The sequence below is a fragment of the Crinia signifera genome, chromosome 2 (assembly GCF_055691185.1).
Source record: "Crinia signifera chromosome 2, ASM5569118v1, whole genome shotgun sequence".
NCBI classification, from domain to species: Eukaryota; Metazoa; Chordata; class Amphibia; order Anura; family Myobatrachidae; genus Crinia; species Crinia signifera.
Genome location: NC_139218.1, coordinates 47,199,936 through 47,221,419, shown reverse-complemented (window position 1 = coordinate 47,221,419; position 21,484 = coordinate 47,199,936). Strand labels below are relative to the sequence as shown.

General features: G+C 45.7%; 1 protein-coding gene across 5 annotated transcripts in view; it reads left to right on the top strand.

The window, feature by feature from the left end:
• ST3GAL6 (ST3 beta-galactoside alpha-2,3-sialyltransferase 6) overlaps window positions 1-21,484 on the top strand; it is a 120,433-nt gene that overhangs the window by 81,012 nt on the left and 17,937 nt on the right. For all 5 annotated transcript variants that reach the window (XM_083171971.1, XM_083171972.1, XM_083171973.1 and 2 more), the window contains 3 exons: window positions 15,393-15,456; window positions 17,545-17,640; window positions 21,205-21,391. In XM_083171971.1, the coding sequence (XP_083028097.1) occupies window positions 15,393-15,456; window positions 17,545-17,640; window positions 21,205-21,391 (347 nt within the window). The remainder of the gene's footprint in view (window positions 1-15,392; window positions 15,457-17,544; window positions 17,641-21,204; window positions 21,392-21,484) is intronic.

The following is a 21,484-nucleotide window of genomic DNA, read 5'->3' as shown; positions in this document are numbered from 1 at the left end:
TTAAATAATAACTTTGTCAATTCCCAAAACCATATAATGCATGACTTATCTTTATGCAACAGCTTACAGCAGTGTGCATCGAGAAATATTTTAAACGTTTGGAAACTAGAATCTGGTGACCAACTCTATACTAGTGAATCAAGTTTTTGAACATGTCTTATGACGCCCATATATGGAACGATGTGCTCTGTGCGTATTGAACTAGATTGCATCGTATCTAGTTCAAAACACATGCAATGTGCTACAGCAGTGTACGTTTTGTACTCGATGGGATGCGTTCTAATACAAAAAGTAGGCGCTGCACATACTGTTTGTGCAATGTGATTTGCGCGCATCGCACGGGCAACACACACCGTGTATGGGCGCTTTAAATAACATTCTGCATTGTGCGGGCACTTCTCATGGATATTCCTTTACTGAATGTTCCCTCATCCTTGCACAATGGTTGTAGTGTTATGTAATTTGTAATTGAGATGAGTTGGTTTAATCAGCCCAGTGTAATCTAAAGTCTGTTGATGACAGCATTATAGAGAGTAATCGAAGGCAATCCAGTAGCCGAAACTACAGTATATCAGATGGAACTAAAGTCAAGAATTTGTCTTTCCGGAAAACTGGTATAAAATGAGGGGGAAATTGAAAACGGAGTGACATGCAAACTAACGAAAAATGATAAAAGGCAATTGGTAGCAGTTCCAGCTTGTAAAATGTGTTAAGTACATGAACTAAAATGTTAATGTATTATTAATTGGACTAGAAAGCCAATGTTAACACATCCAGTCATAGTGCCAGATTCAGTAATGCGAAAAAGCAAATAATTTTATGCCCGGGGCACTGCATGTCACCATGCCATTAAAGCAAATGCACTTATATCAGGGCTCGACAAATTTCTTTAAAATCTAGGAGCCAGGCTGAAAATGTAGGAGCCAGATAAACTAATAATAGGGACAGTGTTTTGGGGCGCGCCTTCAAAGTGTTTTGCCCACGGTCTTCGTAAATGGCTACTGATCCTTTACTACACGTTATAAGCTAAGCAACCAAACAGAAAAATGCAAATGATCCTGTGCATCAGGCAGCTGCAGGTAATAGTACACATTACTGTCCAGGATGTGGGGTGAATGATTATTCTGTATTCAATTACAACTGGGACCAAACCAGTGATAAAACAAGACTGGGTACTAGCAAAGCGGTAAGAAGGACCTGCTAGCTAGCTCACAATCTATGACATAGCCCTGCTGGAGCAAAAGACTCAATATACACAGTAGTAGAAAAAGAAATGTGTAATAGGATTCTTCACAGACTGCACAAAACATAAAAAGCTTAAAATGACTGAGAAGAAAATGAGCTCACCTGTCAGCGGCACAGTAGCATCACCAGTGCAATGACATGCCTTACATACATAGTTACATAGTAGGTGAGGCTGAACAAAGACTTGCGTCCATCTAGTTCAGGGGTGTCCAAACTTTTTGCGACGAGGGCCAGATTTGGTTAAGTGTAAATGTGTGGGGGCCGACCATTCAGCCTGACATTCTTTGAATCATTAATCACATCAGAATGGTCCCCCACTCTGCCCCCATTCACTCTATGTCCCCCAGCCTGCCCCTTCACTGTATTTTCCCCAGCCTGCCCCTCCTTCACTGTATGACTCCCATTCACTGTATGACCCCCATTCACTATGTACCCCACTCTGCCCCCATTCACTGTATGTCCCCCAGCCTGCCCCTGCTCCCCCTTCTCTGAATGACCATCACTGCCTCCATTCACTGTATGTCCCCCAGCCTCACCCTCCTTCACTGTATGTCCCCCACTCCCCCGCAGCAGACAGCAAGGTAAAGGCACGCTCCCGGGCCCCACCTTTAGTGTCCTGTGCTGTGCTTCTCACATCTGATGCTCTGCCAGCTTCCAGCTGGAGGCTGTGGGCCGCTTGAAATGAGAGCACGGGCCACATTTGGCCCCCGGGCCTGACTTTGGACATTAAAGACAGATTGTGGTTGCTTTTAGTACCCCTGGATGTTTTTATGCATGTTACTAGCTCAGCCCGCCCTGTCACCCGCCTCTGCCCACCATCAGAGCCACTGCAGCCGATATCCCGATCACTCCCCTCTGCCCCGGCCCTCTCACCTTCATGCCACTGTGGTTTCCTGCTGCTCAAATTCAGCAAACTGGTGACCACAGCTTCCGCTAGGGCCCTCTCCAGTGAGCGGTTCCAAACGGCCGGCCCGACAACGGCTCCGGAGGTAGTGGGTAATCCATGACCATTGTGTAGAAAACCAGGAAAACTGGGCACTGCTGAACCCTTGGCCAACACCGCGGGGAAGCTGAGCCAGGAGCTAACTTGCTCGTTGGTCTGGCGCAGCTATTTCAAAACTCGCTCCAGATTGCCATTCATTCGGAGCCCAGTCCGACAGCCAATCAGAAGCCGAGCTAACACTGCCGCTTCTGATTGGCTCCAGAACGGCAAACTCCAATTGGCTTGCAATGCCAGCTGGCGCTACACACACAATGCCCCATGTATTGCTGTATACATAATGCCCCCCATAGTACTATTTACTTAATGCCCCCAGTAGTGCCATTTTATGCAGTGCCCACCGTAGTGCAATATACATAATGCCCAGCCATAGTGCAATATAGAATGCCCACCTATAGTGCCATATACTTCATTCTTCCCATAATGCCATTTATGTACTGTCCCTAATAGTGGCATTTACGTACTTTCCCCTGTAGTGCCATTTGCGCACTGACCCCCATAGCGCCATTAACGTACTTGCCCCCGTAGTTACATATACGTACTTCCCCCCGTAGTTACATATACGTACTTCCCCCCCTGTGGTGCCAAATATACATACTGTCCCCCTGTAGTGCCAAATATGTACTGTTTCCTGTAGTGCCTTATATGCAATCCCCCCCCATAGTGCCAATTGCATAATTCTCCCTGTAGTGCCATATACATAATGCCCCCCATAGTGCCGTATACGTAATGCCCTTGGTAATATTCACCACCTCTGCTTCTGCGGCTCTCCTTCTGCATGTGTAGCTATGTCCCCTCTGCCACCGGTAGTCACGAGTGCAGCTCTGTTTGGTGTCACCCTACCAAAGGGTGACACCTGGGTGCCGGCCACATCCCTGCACACCTGTAGTGACACCACTGAGATTTCCCACTACTCGTTACCAGATTTACTAATAGGCCCATGAGAAATGGGACTGCGCGAGGCATCCATTGATGGTGGCACAGCAGCTACAACTCCTGCATGGCCGCTGCCCCCATGGCATTGTCTTGCAGCATCCTTTTAAGCTCTTTTGCGTTACCTCCACCCATCTGGGGCTTCCACGGCATCTTTCTTCACCTGGTGGGCAGTGGCCATTGAGTTCTATTACATAGCCACAGCCTTTCCTGGGACTTCCAAGCATTTTATGTCTTCATTAGTTAATCGCTCCTCCTCCACCAACTGTCTGCATCTCCAGCCTTGCACTGGCTATTAGCCGATTCAAACGGGGCTGGGTGATGATGTGGTTTGCAGTGATTGGGTCATCTTTGAAAAAGATGGGACTGTGGTGCACCAATCACAGCTTGTCGCATGATCGCAGTTCCCCCTTACATTGGCTAATAATAGCCAGCACAAGGCGGAAAGTGCGGCCCATCGGCAGAGAAAAAGCATTGACGTGTTCCAGAAAACACCTGCATGTCCGGGGGGGGTGTAGCAGCAGCAGGCATGCAAAAGAGCTCAAAGGCTGCCACCCATCCTTAGGTAGGAAGATGCCTCTTTTTTTGGGGGGGGGGGGGGGGGCGCAATATGGAGTGCCTAGGGGAGGCCGGACCCTGAAATCCGGCCCTGCCCCTATATTGTAATATTTCATTGTAATGGCTAGTCATGAGGTTTGCCCATTTATGTAAATTCTGCAGCCTACTCTATCATGGGAAGCCATTTTTCTACTTTGTTGCATAACTCCCTTTCTTTCAGAGCCCTATGATCACCATATGACCGGTTCAGTGAATAATCTAGGGTCAAAGGACACCGTAATCCATTCAGTTTCCGAGGTTGCCCGGCTAGATGTCTTGATATGGCCATGTTTAGTAGAAACTATTTGACAGGGGTTTAGCTCGGAATAAGACAGCGGGCACTTCTCGGGAAACGGGAAGATGTTTATGGAAAACCTCTAGCGGTGCATGCATTTACTTGATGAGTGAGACACCAGTCATCTGAAAAGCCGCTAAAATGTAAAATGAAGCAGATCTGACGTGAAAGGGCTTTTTCTAAATGTCAACTGATAGGACTGTTTGGTTGTCGGATTATGTTTGGTATCAGTTATCTTTCTTAGTGACATGCCCCTCTAAACCTACGCCAATGCTTAATGCTTACCCTACCCAGGAGCATTCTTATTGAACCATAAGTAGATGAAATACATCAATGGCTTATTGTTATGATTCAAACAAGCACAAGAAAAGGATGCAACAGCCGCAGATCTATGATTATAACACACTACTAAAGAGCTTGTAGTATTTCTATGAGGTTCCGGAGCTGTAGGGTTTACATCCAGCAACGCTGGCCTAGTCAGTGTTTACTGGATCTGGATGATGGGTCAACACCAAAAGGTCTAAATGCATTATGTCGACTTTGACGTAATGTCGAAATGTCAATGGTCGACACATGAAAAGGTCAGCATGATTTTTTTTTGGGACGTTTTTATATTTTAGCCCTTTGAGTGAATAACAGTAAAGGCCTGAAGCATGGCACAGGAAGCAATCCATGCCAGGGTACGTGCTACAATAATTGTGGGTCCAACATGCTCTGGTGTCGACATTTAAATAAAATAAGTGAACAATTTTATTTTGATTGCTTGTGTTGTCTTTTTGTCAATGTTGACCTAGACATTGACTGTCCTATTATCCATACCCGATGTTACTGCTCTACAGAAAATACAGCACAAAACATTAATATAGTAATTATGCAGCATGTGGCTGAGGAATATTAACTCGTAGCTTTCATCTTATCTATGTAAAAAGTGTGATAATTCCTTAAGGGTATAGAGCAGTACGGATGGTGTAATGGTTAGCATTACTGCTTCACAGCGCAGAGGTCATGGGGTTGATTCCCACCATGGCCCTAACTGTGTGGAGTTTGTATATTCTCGCCGTGCTTGCGTGGGTTTCCTCCGAGTACTCCGGTTTCCTCCCACAATCCAAAGATATACTGGTAGGTCAATTGGCTCCCAACAAATTAACCCTAGCATATCTGTGTGTGTGTGTGTGTGTGTGTGTGTGTGTGTGTGTGTGTGTACATGTGGTAGGGAACATAGATTGTAAGCTCCACTGGGGCAGGGACTGATGTGAATGTTCAAATATTCTCTGTAAAGCACTGCGGTATATGTGTGCGCTACATAAGAAACTGTTAAGAAAATAGAGACTATTGTGGAACACTTGCGTGTGTTCTTTGTGTACACTGAGCAGTAAAATGGACCTATACAGTATTTCACATTACATCTTGTTCTCTTCTAAAGTCGGTTCAAGTGATTAAAAGTAGCTGTACTTGTTCTTGGGGTGGTTCATATGAAATACAGAGAAGTGGTCACTTACCAGGCTTGCACAATATGGACTGAACTCTGCACAAGTAACATCTGCCCCACCTGCAGTGCACATGGTTTTGTCCATCTAAGAAGGATTTTGTCAGAAAGAGTGAACTAGAATAAGGCCCTTAGTTCTTTTACTATGTATAGAAATCCCATTTTTCTAGTCAGCTGGTGTAAACAGTTTCTTACAGAATTGTAAACCCGTATCTGTGGTGGGGACTCACTGACCGTAAAGTGAAGATCGCACCTGACGTATATTGGTGTTCCTAACCGTATTGTCTGTCTCTGTTAGATCATATACACTCTGTTGAAAGCTGTTGCAGGTCATGGGATTTGCTTATGACCTACAGCCCAAGTGCACACGAGTAATGTAAACAATATAGTGTAAACTTTGCATAAGATAAAATTCAGCCAAATGCAGTTTGGTGTAATAGTCTCCCTCCGCAACATAACAGCTATCACACACGGGTCAGATCTCTGTCTAACCCCTGTCACTACTAATGTCCAACATATTATCAACGAATAAGATTGATCTTAGAAACTTACTTATACCCCTTTCTCACCAGCCTAAATTCCCGGGTTGGGCCCGGGAACAACCCACGACTAGCGCTGGTGTGTAAGGTTCCTGGGCCAAAATCCTGTCAAAGAAAAATTTGCTGGGATTTCAACCCTGCTATTGAGCAGGGTTGTTCTCAGATTGAACCCCCGGGGTCCTGGCCAGTGTGAAAGGGGTAGGGGTACTCACCCAGGTTGCCCGATCCACACAAGCGGCGGGTTCAGATGACCAGGCAGGCGGTGGATGAAGATGACGCAGCTCTCTGGCGCCCTCATTGCTGCCGGAGAGCTGCATCATCTGCGCCCGCTGTCTGACCTGTAATCTGCGCCCCACCGCCTTTGTGGATCCCCGTCCTGCACCGTAGGCCAGCAACCTGGGGTGAGTACTCGCTGCCGCCAGCCCGCCTCCGCCTCCTTCCCACACTAGAAAATGCAGAGACTTTTCTGGTGTGAAAGGGACCAAACCAGGAATGCCCTGGCATGATATCTGGGTCGTATTTCCGGGTGGGTCCCTGCATTTTCTATCTATCTATCTATCTATCTATTTATCTATATACAGTATAAATATATATATGTGTATGTATGTATGTATATCAGTGTAGGCAACACAGCCTATAGTAGTTAAAGTTACTCTGGTGCCCTCTTTAAATCCTACCCTGGGGCTGAGTATAGACAATGGGCCAGATGTATCAAGCTTCAAAAAGTGATAAAATGGAAAGTGATAAGTAGCCAGCCAATCAGCTCCTACCTGTCATGTTACAGGCTGGGTTTAAAAAATGACAGGAGCTCATTGGCTGGCTGTTTATCATTCTCCACTTTTTTACTTTTTGAAGTTTGATACAGCTGGCCCTATGTGAGGTGGTGTAACCTTATATCCAAGAATGTAACCATATGCTCATTGTTACATAGAGATTAAGTGTTGTATGATTATGTTGGCCATGTAATGTAATATGTAACGTGCTTATGGGCGAGATGATAGACATTGGAGCTAGTTGCACAGTGTATTAATGCACGAGTCAGGGATGATGCTGATACTGGCTGAGAGGATGCCGTTAAGGTCGCACGGGAAGATACTGGACACAGCTGAGAAGGGTTGGTGGTTGGACACACCTCACCGGGTTTTTGGAGCAGCGACAGCGGACAGCGGGGTAGCGGTGATAGCGGGAGTGACGAGAGGCAACGCAGCGGTGGCACGGAGAGAGTGACCTGCAGCAGCGGCAGCGGCGATAGCAGCCAGGTCTCTAGCGGAACTTCCCTATAGGCGAGGGACTGGGAGCCGCTTAGACCTGAGGCTGGTAGCTTACCCTCCCATCGTGGGGGAAGCGGAGTCCAGCTTCGCCGCCACCTCACGTGCCCCAGAGCCAGATAAAGACCCGACAGCTGTAAGCTAGAAGCCAGAGTGTGGTCCCAGAGCCCAAGCCGCCGGAGGAAAGTAACTCAGACGCTGCTCTGCCACTGTAAAGACCCGACAGTGCACCTGTAAGCTAGAAGCCAGAGTGTGGTCCCTGAGCCCAAGCCGCGAGGAAAGTAACTCAGACGCTGCTCTGCCACTGTGACTGTTACTAGCGGACATGAGTGTACCAATCACGAGGCAGCATTGAGAAACCCTGCTGGATAGCATAGCTAACCGTTAACCCCTCACAGCCCGGATAGAGACAGCCCGGATAGAGACTGGACAACTAACCGGTGAGAGCTAATGTAGTGCATAACTTTACATCCTACTATTTTATACGCCCACACGGATAGACTCCTATACACCATTTACTGTAGAGGTGATCACTCTGGGACTATCCAAGCTATCTACATTGACAATTTAACTGGATCAGAGTAATCGCTCACTATAAATACTGGACACGGGCCCCAACGCGCGCCAACATATGAGCTCACACTTAAGACTGTGTATCAGAATGATATATGTATCAGAGTGTTATATATCTGGCCAGATATAAGGTATAGAGAATAAGATATTAGCTTACTTGAATAAGGCTATGTTATGGGGAATTGGGTATTATAGTTATAATGACTAGGAAGGGAAGAGGACTTTAGGTGTCTGCAATAGGAAGGTGAATAGTTAGGGTATAATTAGAGTGTAAGAAGGTGATTGTATTGTATATGAAACTAATGTTATCAGAATCCTTGAAATGCTATTAATGTGTTTGTAGAATATATGATGTTGTGTATAGGGACTATAGAATATGTGTATATGAATTTAAATGATTAAACCTTGTCAGCATACTTACTTTCACACTGCATCCGTATCCGTGGAATCTAAGTCCTATAAAGCTGTAAAAGAAGAGAGAGGTAGGGTAGTCAGTCTGATTACTAAAATAAGTTAACAGTGATTTCCTAAGCTACACTATAAACAAGTTTAGGTGGAGGCACTTCGCTACTAGTATATAATTACCCATTACTGAGGGTTACAAGTGGAGGCACTGCCGAGATGGAGCATAGGGGTATTTTGTCGGAAAAGGATATATATGAATGGTGCATCAGGAAGGGGAGGAGCGTGAAGAGGTGTTTAGCTGTAGGGGGAAACTTCACAGAATTCTCAGATCGAGATGTCATCACGTGCATCGATAAGTTGTATGGGATAGTGCGACCTAAGATTATAGATAGATGGAGAGGAGACATGGGGAAGGTGGTCGCTTTCCTCATTGAGAATGAAAAAGACCTTGATAGCTGTTTGCTCCCGTCCATGGTGGTAGCTGATGAGGAGACAGGGAGACGATGGCAGGTCATATGGCCGATAAATGACGGAGAGACGGCAAGTTTCCCTGTATTTACAGAAGACAGTAATGATAAGGGAGATAGAGACGGTGATGCCGCTGAAGACGCTGAAGCTAGTACAAAGGGAGCTCAGTTCGAGACCATCATAGATAGAGTAGTTTCCCAGTTGGAGAGATGGCATTATGAGGGGAGTTATAGGAGACTGAGGTTATTCTCTGGTATAAGCCCTGTTCCTATTGGGGAAGAAACATACGAGGCTTGAAAGGAGGCCGCAGTACAGCAGGCAGAAGAATGGCAGTGCCCCGATAAGATTAAACGGCAGAGAATAGTCGAAAGTCTAAGGGGACCAGCGATGGGGGTAGTACAAGCCGCTAGGAGAAGCAACCCACAAGCCACACTTGAGACATATTTAGAGGCTCTAGATTACGCATATGGGACACTAGAAGACGTGGGGGAACTACTGGCTAGGTTCCAACATACTTTTCAAGAAGTGGGGGAAAAACTCAGTACTTATGTAATACGGTTAGATAAGCTGTTATATAAGATAGTTGAAAAGAGTGGGATAGAGAGAGGAGACGTAGATAAGAGCAGAATAAGACAACTGCTTCGAGGGGCTCAGACAACTGACTTTGTAGCACAGAAATTAAGGTGTTCAGTATTGAGAGATACTCCACCCACGTTCAACGAATTGCTCAAAGAAATTAAACAGGAAGAAGTATTGATAGAAATGAGAGACAGGACGGTTAAGAAGGTGAAAGTGGTAAAGCCCATCATTGAGAAAGATGCTTTTGAGGATAGAATATTGAAGTTAATAGAAGAACAAAACAAAAAGATAGAACAAGTATTGACTGTACAAAATAACCATGCTAAGCGGGACTCTGAATTGACCGTCCGAGGCATGGGGAGAGGTTATAGAGGTGTGAATAGGAGATGTTTTGAATGTGGCAGACTAGGGCATCGGGCATTTGAGTGTATCAATGGTCAGTTTAACAGGAACAGGAATAATCTTCCAACTCCCACAGACTACGATAATGGCGGCCAGGCCAGCCCTGAATCTGATCAGGGAAACGAGTAGGGGAGAACTGTGAGCCCCTCTCAGTTCCCCCCAGGAATGAAGTAGAGGTAATGGGGAAAATTTGGTGGAATGGAAATGGTTCGATCCCGGAAGGACTTTTAGGACCCATACCATCGGTAACCGCAGAAATAAATGGAGTGAGATGTATGGTACTGTTGGATAGTGGATCGCAGGTATCCATTATATTTGAGCCATGGTATCAGAAGTACATACCCGAGGTTCCTATAAGACCCTTAAATGGATTAGTTATATGGGGACTAAGTGTAGAAAAATACCCATACTTAGGATATGTGGAGGTGGAGATAAGGCTGGGAGGAGACGGAGAGAGTGGTTTAACAGTCCCTGTTGTCGCCCTTATATGTCCCGAGATGGGAAGAGATGCCAACGAACTGCCTATTATTATAGGTACCAATACCAGATTGTATAGGGAATTGTCTAAGTGGTGTTTAGCAGAGGAGGGTAATGAGACACAGACTTGTAGAGACGATAGTTATGAATATGGTAGGTCACTCAATGTGACTGTAGGGCAAAGCCAATTCGAGTCGTGCTTCACCGGAAGTGACATTACTGGGGAAGAAAAGAAAGAACTCATAGAAGCATTAAAAGAAAAGGAGTCTGGTTTCTCAAAAGGGGAGTGGGACCTGGGGGTAGCCGTAGGGGTGGAGCATCAAATAAATCTCACCAACGATAGTCCATTTAGGGAACGCTCTCGCAGAATAGCCCCAGCCGATTTCGAAGACGTTAGGTTACACCTTAAAGGGTTATTAGAAAATCAAATGATTGTTGAGTCCAGAAGTCCGTACGCCTCTCCCATAGTGGTAGCCAGAAAAAAGACGGGAAAGATAAGGATGTGCGTAGATTATAGAACCTTAAATTCTCGCACCGTACCTGACCAATACACCGTGCCTCGGATTGATGAAGCCTTAGACTGTTTGCAAGGGAGTGGTTGGTTTTCTGTTCTAGATTTAAGGAATGGGTTTTATCAGATCCCTATGAGGAAGGAGGATCAAGAAAAAACGGCGTTCATATGTCCTTTGGGTTTTTTCGAATTTTTGAAGATGCCTCAGGGGATTAAAGGGGCACCAGCCACGTTCCAAAGGACTATGGAGAAGGCTATAGGCGACATGAACTATCGGGAGGTACTAGTGTATCTTGACGATATAATTGTTTTTGGGAAAACATTAACAGAGCACAATGACCGTCTTTTGAAAGTGATTGACCGGCTTATTGAGGGGGGCCTGAAATTATCAATAGATAAATGTATTCTGTGTCAAGCATCGGTAAAATACCTAGGTCATGTGGTGAGTCGGGAAGGGATAGCCACCGATCCGGAAAAGGTGGAGGCTGTTAGAGCCTGGCCAAGACCCACTAAGCTCAAAGAGCTGAGGTCTTTTCTGGGGTTTTGCGGATACTACCGGCGATTCGTCCCAAATTATTCGCAAATAGCGAAGCCCCTTACTGAATTAACTAAGGGATATCCACCTCCTAACAAAAAAAAGAACCCTAATCGGAACAATAACAATAAAGAACAGAAGTTGTATAGGCCTGAGGAGTTATTTGGGGAAAGGTGGACCCCGCCGTGCGAGGTATCCTTTATTCGGCTGAAAGAGGAACTCACCCACACCCCCGTGCTCGCTTATGCGAACCCTAATGACCCATATATACTTCATGTTGATGCTTCTCAAGAAGGAATAGGGGGAGTATTATACCAGGCTTGCCCAACCAGTAAAAAGAATAGACCTGTTTCTTTCGCCAGTAGGGGGTTAACCAGCAGTGAAAAGAATTACCCAACCCACAAATTGGAATTTCTAGCTTTAAAATGGTGTGTGGTAGAGAAGTTCCATGAGTATTTATATGGGGTGCAATTTGAAATTCACACTGACAACAACCCCCTAACATATATCCTCACCACTGCAAAGTTAGACGCGACCGGACATAGGTGGCTGGCAGCATTAGCACTGTACAACTTTTCTATTAAATACAGACCGGGAGTGAGTAATATTGATGCCGATGCACTGTCTAGAATACCAGGGCGTCCAGAGCCGACAAGTGAGGATGAAGACTGGGTGGAGATTCCAATGGGAGATATAAAAGGAATGTGTCGGCAAATAAGAAATCAAAAGGATACATTACTCGTGAGTGAGTACTTGAGTGGTACTGGTGCTATAGGCTCCCTAGGTGCCACCCCAAAGGCTTTACCCCTGTCCTATTGTTGGTTGGGACGGTTAGAGATGGAGGGGTTGCCCATGATTCGGCCAGTGCAAATGAAGAGGGCGCAACTGGCTGACCGTAACATTAGAGACGTATATTATCTAATACTAGAAAAAAAACGCTCACCTGGAAGAACAACCTCGCTATCACTCTTAGAAAAGGCCAAACTCTTGAAGAGACAAGAGAAGTGGCTAGAGATAAGAGACGGGGTACTTTATAAAAAGATAGAGAGGACCAATGGAGAAACTAGCTACCAATTGGTCTTACCAGAAAGATTTAGACCCAATAGACTACATTCAGACCGAGGTAGGGAATTCGAAAGCCGACTGATTAGAGAAATCTGTTTATTGTGTGGGATTGTGAAATCCAAGACTACCCCATATCACCCTCAAGGGGACCCACAACCAGAACGGTTTAATAGGACTTTGTTGAATATGCTGGGGACACTCAACCCGCTAGATAAGAAACATTGGAAGAGACATGTAGAGCGATTAGTACATGCTTACAATTGCACTATGAATGAATCGACTAGATATTCCCCCTACTTTCTCATGTTTGGAAGGGAAGCTAAGCTCCCTATAGATGTTAGCCTGAATGTAAAACCAGAAAGTAAGAATAGCTCAGCGTTACCACACAGCAAGTATATAGAGAGGTTAAGGGAAGAATTGCAGGAGGCGTACCAATTGGCCTCAGAAACTGCAAGAAAATTGGGGTTAAAAAATAAGAGGATGTATGATAGTAAAGTAAGGGAACAGGAGCTTAGCCCTGGAGACAGGGTGTTGCTGAGGAAATTTGGGACCCCCAGAGGTGTGAAAATCTCCAATAGATGGAGAGAAGATCCGTTTATAATAGTCGAAAAGTTATATGATCTGCCAGTATATAAGATAAAACCTGAGGAGGGGGGAGAAAAAATGTTAACTTACCATAGACAGCACCTGTTACCTATTGGTAAAGAAGTTAGAATGGAAGGGCTTCACCTGGGGAGGAATACCCAGGAAAAGCAAGACAGACATCTAACTGATTATAATAATTCGACTCATGCTGTTGATGGGGAAAGAGAGGAAGAAATGTTTGATGAATGTTGTCCTGGACATTATTATAAAGACGAGGTTAGTTCTGATACTGACAGTAACGTCAACAAGTCCTGGGAGAATACCTCGGGATATGCAGATTTGGAAGAGGGTGGTAGCGATGTGGTCAGAGAACAACGATTTAGAGATGATATGGGTGAACAAGGTAGTCCTGCTAGTGCCACCATAAATATGAGACCACAGAGGATGCGCATGCCGCCCTCAATTCTAACATATGATAAATTGGGAGAACCTAGTGTGATACCCGCCGTAATATACCCTTTAGCCATTTATGCATGGCCTTTTTTCCTATCTGCATAGAATAAATAAATGAAGATGGTGATTTGGAAGCAAGCTCTCTCCTAATCACCAGGGGAAGAGAATGTAACCTTATATCCAAGAATGTAACCATATGCTCATTGTTACATAGAGATAAAGTGTTGTATGATTATGTTGGCCATGTAATGTAATATGTAACGTGCTTATGGGCGAGATGATAGACATTGGAGCTAGTTGCACAGTGTATTAATGCACGAGTCAGGGATGATGCTGATACTGGCTGAGAGGATGCCGTTAAGGTCGCACGGGAAGATACTGGACACAGCTGAGAAGGGTTGGTGGTTGGACACACCTCACCGGGTTTTTGGAGCAGCGACAGCGGACAGCGGGGTAGCGGTGATAGCGGGAGTGACGAGAGGCAACGCAGCGGTGGCACGGAGAGAGTGACCTGCAGCAGCGGCAGCGGCGATAGCAGCCAGGTCTCTAGCGGAACTTCCCTATAGGCGAGGGACTGGGAGCCTCTTAGACCTGAGGCTGGTAGCTTACCCTCCCATCGTGGGGGAAGCGGAGTCCAGCTTCGCCGCCACCTCACGTGCCCCAGAGCCAGATAAAGACCCGACAGCTGTAAGCTAGAAGCCAGAGTGTGGTCCCAGAGCCCAAGCCGCCGGAGGAAAGTAACTCAGACGCTGCTCTGCCACTGTAAAGACCCGACAGTGCACCTGTAAGCTAGAAGCCAGAGTGTGGTCCCTGAGCCCAAGCCGCGAGGAAAGTAACTCAGACGCTGCTCTGCCACTGTGACTGTTACTAGCGGACATGAGTGTACCAATCACGAGGCAGCATTGAGAAACCCTGCTGGATAGCATAGCTAACCGTTAACCCCTCACAGCCCGGATAGAGACAGCCCGGATAGAGACTGGACAACTAACCGGTGAGAGCTAATGTAGTGCATAACTTTACATCCTACTATTTTATACGCCCACACGGATAGACTCCTATACACCATTTACTGTAGAGGCGATCACTCTGGGACTATCCAAGCTATCTACATTGACAATTTAACTGGATCAGAGTAATCGCTCACTATAAATACTGGACACGGGCCCCAACGCGCGCCAACATATGAGCTCACACTTAAGACTGTGTATCAGAATGATATATGTATCAGAGTGTTATATATCTGGCCAGATATAAGGTATAGAGAATAAGATATTAGCTTACTTGAATAAGGCTATGTTATGGGGAATTGGGTATTATAGTTATAATGACTAGGAAGGGAAGAGGACTTTAGGTGTCTGCAATAGGAAGGTGAATAGTTAGGGTATAATTAGAGTGTAAGAAGGTGATTGTATTGTATATGAAACTAATGTTATCAGAATCCTTGAAATGCTATTAATGTGTTTGTAGAATATATGATGTTGTGTATAGGGACTATAGAATATGTGTATATGAATTTAAATGATTAAACCTTGTCAGCATACTTACTTTCACACTGCATCCGTATCCGTGGAATCTAAGTCCTATAAAGCTGTAAAAGAAGAGAGAGGTAGGGTAGTCAGTCTGATTACTAAAATAAGTTAACAGTGATTTCCTAAGCTACACTATAAACAAGTTTAGGTGGAGGCACTTCGCTACTAGTATATAATTACCCATTACTGAGGGTCAACAAACGAACATGTAGATAAGTGGTCAAACATTTTTGAAGAAATAGCTTCGTCTGATACACATTGTCCCTCCTGGAGAGGGTCTTGTTGGGAGGTATGTGATACTGTTGATTATCTCAGAGTGCTGCCGCACATTGTCTATATAAGTCATTTTTTTCCCTCAACATGTTGTAAATACAAAACTAAATGTTGCACGTTGTATTATTTGCTGGGTGTTGGAGTTTCACATGGTTTTATCTGTGTTTTTACCAGACAGGTATTTTGATATGGCGCTAAAGAAACTTCCAAAATGTGACCTCCCAGATGACATCAAGAAGTAAGTTCCACAAGTCTCTGGAGAAATGCAAGCTCTCCAATCGTGTTAATGTGTAAAGCTGTGAAAATAGTGGAGGGGTTGCCTATGGCAACCAAGCGGCTTCTACTGATCATTTTATATATGCTACCTCAAAACTGTTCGGTTAGGCAGCTGGTCCGTTTCTTTACTCATCACTTCTTTATACTTGTACCCTCTAATTACTATGTGTTTATGTATTACCTTCTCACAGAAGCAGTTTCTGTAGTGCCACATCTTGTCTATCCCTCATCAATTTAGAAAGCATAGTTGTAATGATTAATACCTGACACCCCTATCACACAAAACATTTTGATCTGGCAGATTGCCAGCTAAACGCGTGTTATGTGATCCCGAGTAAATTGTACTCTTGTCTGCACCCTTGCCATCACCAGGGTTATTCCTGTGTCTATGCTGGATACACTGCAGTCCAGGTTATTTTCAAAAGGATGAGCAAGCTGGCCCATAATTCCTCATAGCAGTTAAGCATGGCAGGCCCATCATTTGTTCTTACATGCAGAAGCAGCCAGTATTTTCCCTTCATGCGTAACATGCATGCTTTGCTCCAAGATCTAATTGATCTTTTTTTCTGATTTGCTCCTAACATAAATAAGGCCCTCTAGCTTGCACTAGAGCAGCGGTGGCCAACCCGCGGCTCGCGAGCCGCATGCGGCTCGCCGCTCTGTAAATTGCGGCTCCAGCCTCCCGTCTGCAAAGCGGGGTTTTGAATTTGGCGCCAATTCGGCTGCCAAATTCAAAACGCCGCATCGGCGGCCATTGGGAAACGACCGCGGCGAGCCAATCAGCGCTCGCCGCGCCGTTTCCGCCCTGCCCCCGGCGTCTGACATCAGACGCCAGCGGGAGGGCGAAAAGTCTTCTCCACGCCGGCGGAGCGCAGGAGCACTCCTGAAGACGCGAGAAGCCGCCGGAGGATGGCGCAGAAGACGGCGGCGGGGAGAAGAGTTCCGGCGCCGCAGAAGACGCCGGGATCAAGACAGAAGATCTCCGGCGCCTTCTGCAAGATAAAAAGAAGATGGCTTCCGGAGAGGCCAGCGGGGGTGGGAAGCAAAAGAGCTGACGAAGCTCCCCCCAGCGGCCTCTCCCAACACCAGGTAGGGGCCTTTGGCCTCCTACCCTCCATCCACCCTAGACCACCGGGTGTCGGGCACTAGGCCCGTGGGCAAATTCAGGCCCTTCTGGCCTGTGTGTGCATTAGTCGGGCCCTCTTGGCCCGTGGCTCATTTGTTTGTTGGGCCCTCCTGGCCCTCTAGGTGGGCCCTTTAGTTAGGAAGCTGGGCCCTCCAGCATAGGTGTTGCACTGTGGGCAACACCTGTGCTGGAGGGCCCAGCTTCCTAACTGTGGGGTCATATGACGTTTGGCACTGTGGGGGGCATATGTTTGGCACTGTGGGGGGCATATGTTTGGCACTGTGGGGGGCATATGTTTGGCACTGTGGGGGGCATATGTTTGGCACTGTGGGGGGCATATGATGTTTGGCACTTTGAGGGGCATGTGATGTTTGGCACTGTGGGGGGCATGTGATGTTTGGCACTGTGGGGGGCATGTGATGTTTGGCACTGGGGGGGGGCATGTGATGTTTGGCACTGGGGGGGGGCATGTGATGTTTGGCACTGTGGGGGGCATGTGATGTTTGGCACTGTGGGGGGCATGTAATGTTTGGCACTGTGGGGGGCATGTAATGTTTGGCACTGTGGGGGGCATATGATGTTTGGCACTGTGGTGGGCATATCTGGCACTGGGGGCATAAAGTTTTGTCATGTGGCCACTCTCCTTGTGTCATATGACCACGCCCCTGACCACTCCCCCAATCACGCCCCTTTTTGGCGCGCGCGCCTTCGGCGCGCGCATGATGTTGGCTCTTTGGCTTGACGACTGATATTTTTCGCTCTTTACCTCTGACCGGTTGGCCACCCCTGCACTAGAGAGATGACCGCTTATTGATTATGGCCCGCAATAAGTGAAGGGTACCTTCTATAGGGAGGGATGAGCCTGTACCTCCTGAAGTATGTAATTACAGTAGAGCAAACACTAATTGTCTACTCCTTTTGCAGCATTTCCTGTAAGAAATGCGTGGTGGTTGGAAATGGAGGCATCCTGCGAAACAGCACTTTAGGGAAGACCATCGATAGATATGATGTAGTAATCAGGTACAGTAACCGCTTAGTTTTTATATTTGTATATTATTAGTATCATTTATTTACATGGCGCCACAAAGGTTCTGCCGCGCCTAACAATACATAAATGAGCAAAAACACATAACGAATGACAGTAAAAGACAACTTCCATGGTAAATATGGATAGTTGCATCAGGGGACCGGACACTGAAGCAATCATTAGGGTGGCAGAGATGTATATATTCTAAGAAGAGCACATGAGGAAAGAGGGCCCTGCTTGTGAGAGCTTACATTCTCTAGTAATAAATAAGCAAAGTGCCACTTAAGTTCACTCTGGTTTATCCTGACATGTGACCAGTCCATCAGGGAAAGATTTAGGCACTGATGGGAATTAATGAAGTATCTCAGTACAGCACTGCATAGTATGACAGCACTATAGGTCACTAGCTCAGCCCAGTATCTCACCACAGCATGAAGGTAAATGGGTAATCTTGTGTGAAGTCTCCCAAGCAGCTGATTGGGGAACCAATGCTAGATTTACACTTTAATAGTTGTGGGTAGTATCAGGTGTGGCTGTAGGAGGGATGATGTGGTCCAGGACCTCTGGTCAGTGCGGCTTTATGCACATGCAGCAATAAAACGGAACGGCATTTAGACAAAGGTGTTCAATTTGACAAAAGGTGCCTTTATTCACAGGAGAACCTCTCAGGGGGTGGGAGGAGAGATTACATGCTGGCACAGTGGCATAAACCACAACAATGCATCATTTATTGCAAACGATGTGTGTGTGTGCCAGATATGTTCTAAAGGTAAACATACACTAAAACCTGCTGATGTGAGCAGGATAAGGAAATCATAGACTGGCTGCATAAGTATATTGGGTACTTCCTCATCTTTGCCACTACAGTTTATGCCAGTTACATTAGCCGCTTCCAGAATAGAACCATTGTCCCCTTGCGGCTCGCCACGCTTTGGGCTCGGTGTCTCGCTTCGCTCGCCACAACTTTACTAAAGGTAATAGATGGTGGCGTGGACCCAGGGTGGTGCGGGTTACTCTATGTAAGTTCCGTAGCGTAAGCTGCGGCAGCAAAGATGAGGAAACACTGTATTTTGTGTTCTGTATTTACCATTAGCATTCGCAGGACCAATAACATAACTTAACCCAAATGCTGATTGGCCTGCTTCCAGAAGGCTGGCGAAAGACAATTGCTATACAAAAAGGCAGCAGGGAAGAATGCTAAGACTATAGGCCCGTATCACATTAACAGTAAAACGAATATTGTTGCCTGTTTTAAATCGACTTTCAGTATCCAAGGTGGCAATGATGTGATCAGGGCGCACCTGCCAAAGGGCAACTCAGCACAGTCAGAAAATGGATAAGCATTAAATACTTATATTGTAGCCATAGAGTACAAGAACATGCAGGCACCTTGAAAGCCAGCAGTTGTTTATTCACTTCAGTAAAAGATTCCCAGTTGAAGGTGCCAGGGCATTTACCAGGAGAGGTATCACACATTTAAGCATTGTTGCCAATGGCCAGAAGGGGGGTAGTCAGTCCTCTTTGCATGAGACAGAAGTTCGACCCATTCTCCTCCAAGACGTATGGAAGGAGGTTTTGGTGAGGTGGAGGTGTCTTTCATCCCAATCACTACTATAGCTGTCAGACACTGGGGTGTATTCAATGCCGGGGGCGAGCGGTAAAATAAAGGGAACTTTTACATATTATATTTATAGCGGTCAAGATGAGCCAGTATTTGTAACAATAAGGATTCTGTGACCATGGTTACATGCTCTGAAACGGACACGGAGATGACTGAAAGGGAGCCATAGGGAATATACAAAACTAGAATAGTCCCAGTTCCCGCTGGAAAACAAGTTGCCAAGATTTTGAAGATATTAATATTTTTCCTTTCTTTACCCCCCAAAAAAGTAAAACCTACATTCTAGGCTTCTATGAAATGCATTACTTTTGTTATTTTGATATTCTATTTATATTCTGAGTTTTTTTTTCTCTCTGTCTGTGCCTCTAGTTGGCCTTGTTTATAATGCTTTAAAATGTAAGCGTTTTGGGATTTGCTGCTGCCTACGGTACGTCACCCTTTCAGGGCTGTTGCTGTTGGCAGGGCACAACATTGTTCTACGTTGTGTCATTTCCAGCTTTGCATCTATTTATAATGCAACCTTTTTTATCCTTTCAAATATATGAATGACTGTAGCTTTTTTACAAAGAGACAGCAGCTAAAGAGAGAGGAAATAAACACTTAAAATGGTATTTACTCCTACAGATAGCAGCTGTACTGCTATATAGCAATGATACAAAGTTACAGCATAGATTCTCAGAGACGTGTCGTGTTACTGCTACACCACAGACTCACAGGTACATGGAATGGGCGCCTGATTTGGAGATCAAGTGACCCTTCTGCAAACAAGCTGAAATGCAAATGTGATGCACCGTAGTGGCTGCCGCCGCTCAGTGTTATTTGAGGACATCGTAGTTAGTAGCTAATTATGGGAAACCTCAGTAAAATGTACACTTTTCACTTACTCGGAATGTACTGTATAACAGGTTAAAGCGATTTCTCCAGCATTAGCAGACTTAGGAAGTCTCCATCTGTTATCAGTCTGTCAATGTTCTATGTAGATCTAGGAACAGGTGCCGGTTCTCAGCAGTTGCTGGGTCAGCATGGCCTGTGTGGGGCCCAGGCGTCCTCATTTATCCTTTTTTTAAATGGTTTTCATTGTGATTTTGGACATTTCTGCTCTTGGAAGTTATCGCAGCCTGTTATCACACAGTACCTAGACCGGATATCGACTGGGAACAATAACTGCACAACAAATAAAATGCTAAACATTGTAGTGCCGTGTTCATTCTAGCACCCGCCATCTTTGAAATCTCATGCAGTTCCTGTTCCCTGCCTGGGGTGTCGCTGTCTGCTGTGGTGATTCTAGCACAGGTCTGGTTTGCATATCAGTGCTAATATACAGACCAGCACTGGTGTAGATTTAAGCGTATGCCTGTTTTCAGATCTCATCTAAGACATATTTGTTTGGCATAAGGCCGACATGGTTGGAGGGTTGACACAAGCATTAGGTCGACAATGGCAAGGTCGACAGTCAAAATGTCGACATGAGTTTATCAGGTTTTTTTTGTGCTGTTTCTCCTGCTGGGAATATATGCACTTTAAAATCTTACCTAACTATTTTCTCAAAACCCTCCATCTCTATAGACCACCATTGTAATAGCACCTCCCAACCCCTAGCATCACTATGTCCACAGTGACCTTATGCCCTAACCAAGGCTGCTGCCACCACCATGTGTCAGTCACTGCCATGGAGCCATAATAACAGTAGTAGCAGACCGGACCTCGTCCACAACAGACGAGGGATACTGCAGGGTGGCGCAGTCGCATCGGGTGTCAGCTAAAGCCCAGCTGGCGGCAGTCGCATCCCATGCACCTGTGCCAGGTAAGTGGTCAATTTAAAACTCACACAAAAATTACAAGGCAGCTTTAAATTGCAACAGCAAAGTGACTTGATTGCGATGATATAAAGGTTTATGTTTTAATTAGATTACGCTTTCTCCCCCTCTTTTATAAGGATGAATGATGGTCCTGTACTAGGTTATGAAGAGGACGTCGGGCAAAAGACTACTTTCCGCCTTTGTTACCCAGAGTCCATCTTTTCAGACAGTTTGCACTATGATCCCAACACAACGGTGGTGCTTATGATGTTCAAGCCACATGACGTAAAATGGCTGTCAGAACTACTCTTACACAGAAGAGTGGTAAGTGATTTAATAAGCTGAATAACAATTCGGGTTTATCCAGCGTAGTTACTTCTGATTGGTTGCCATGGACCACTTCTCCTCTGGCTCACT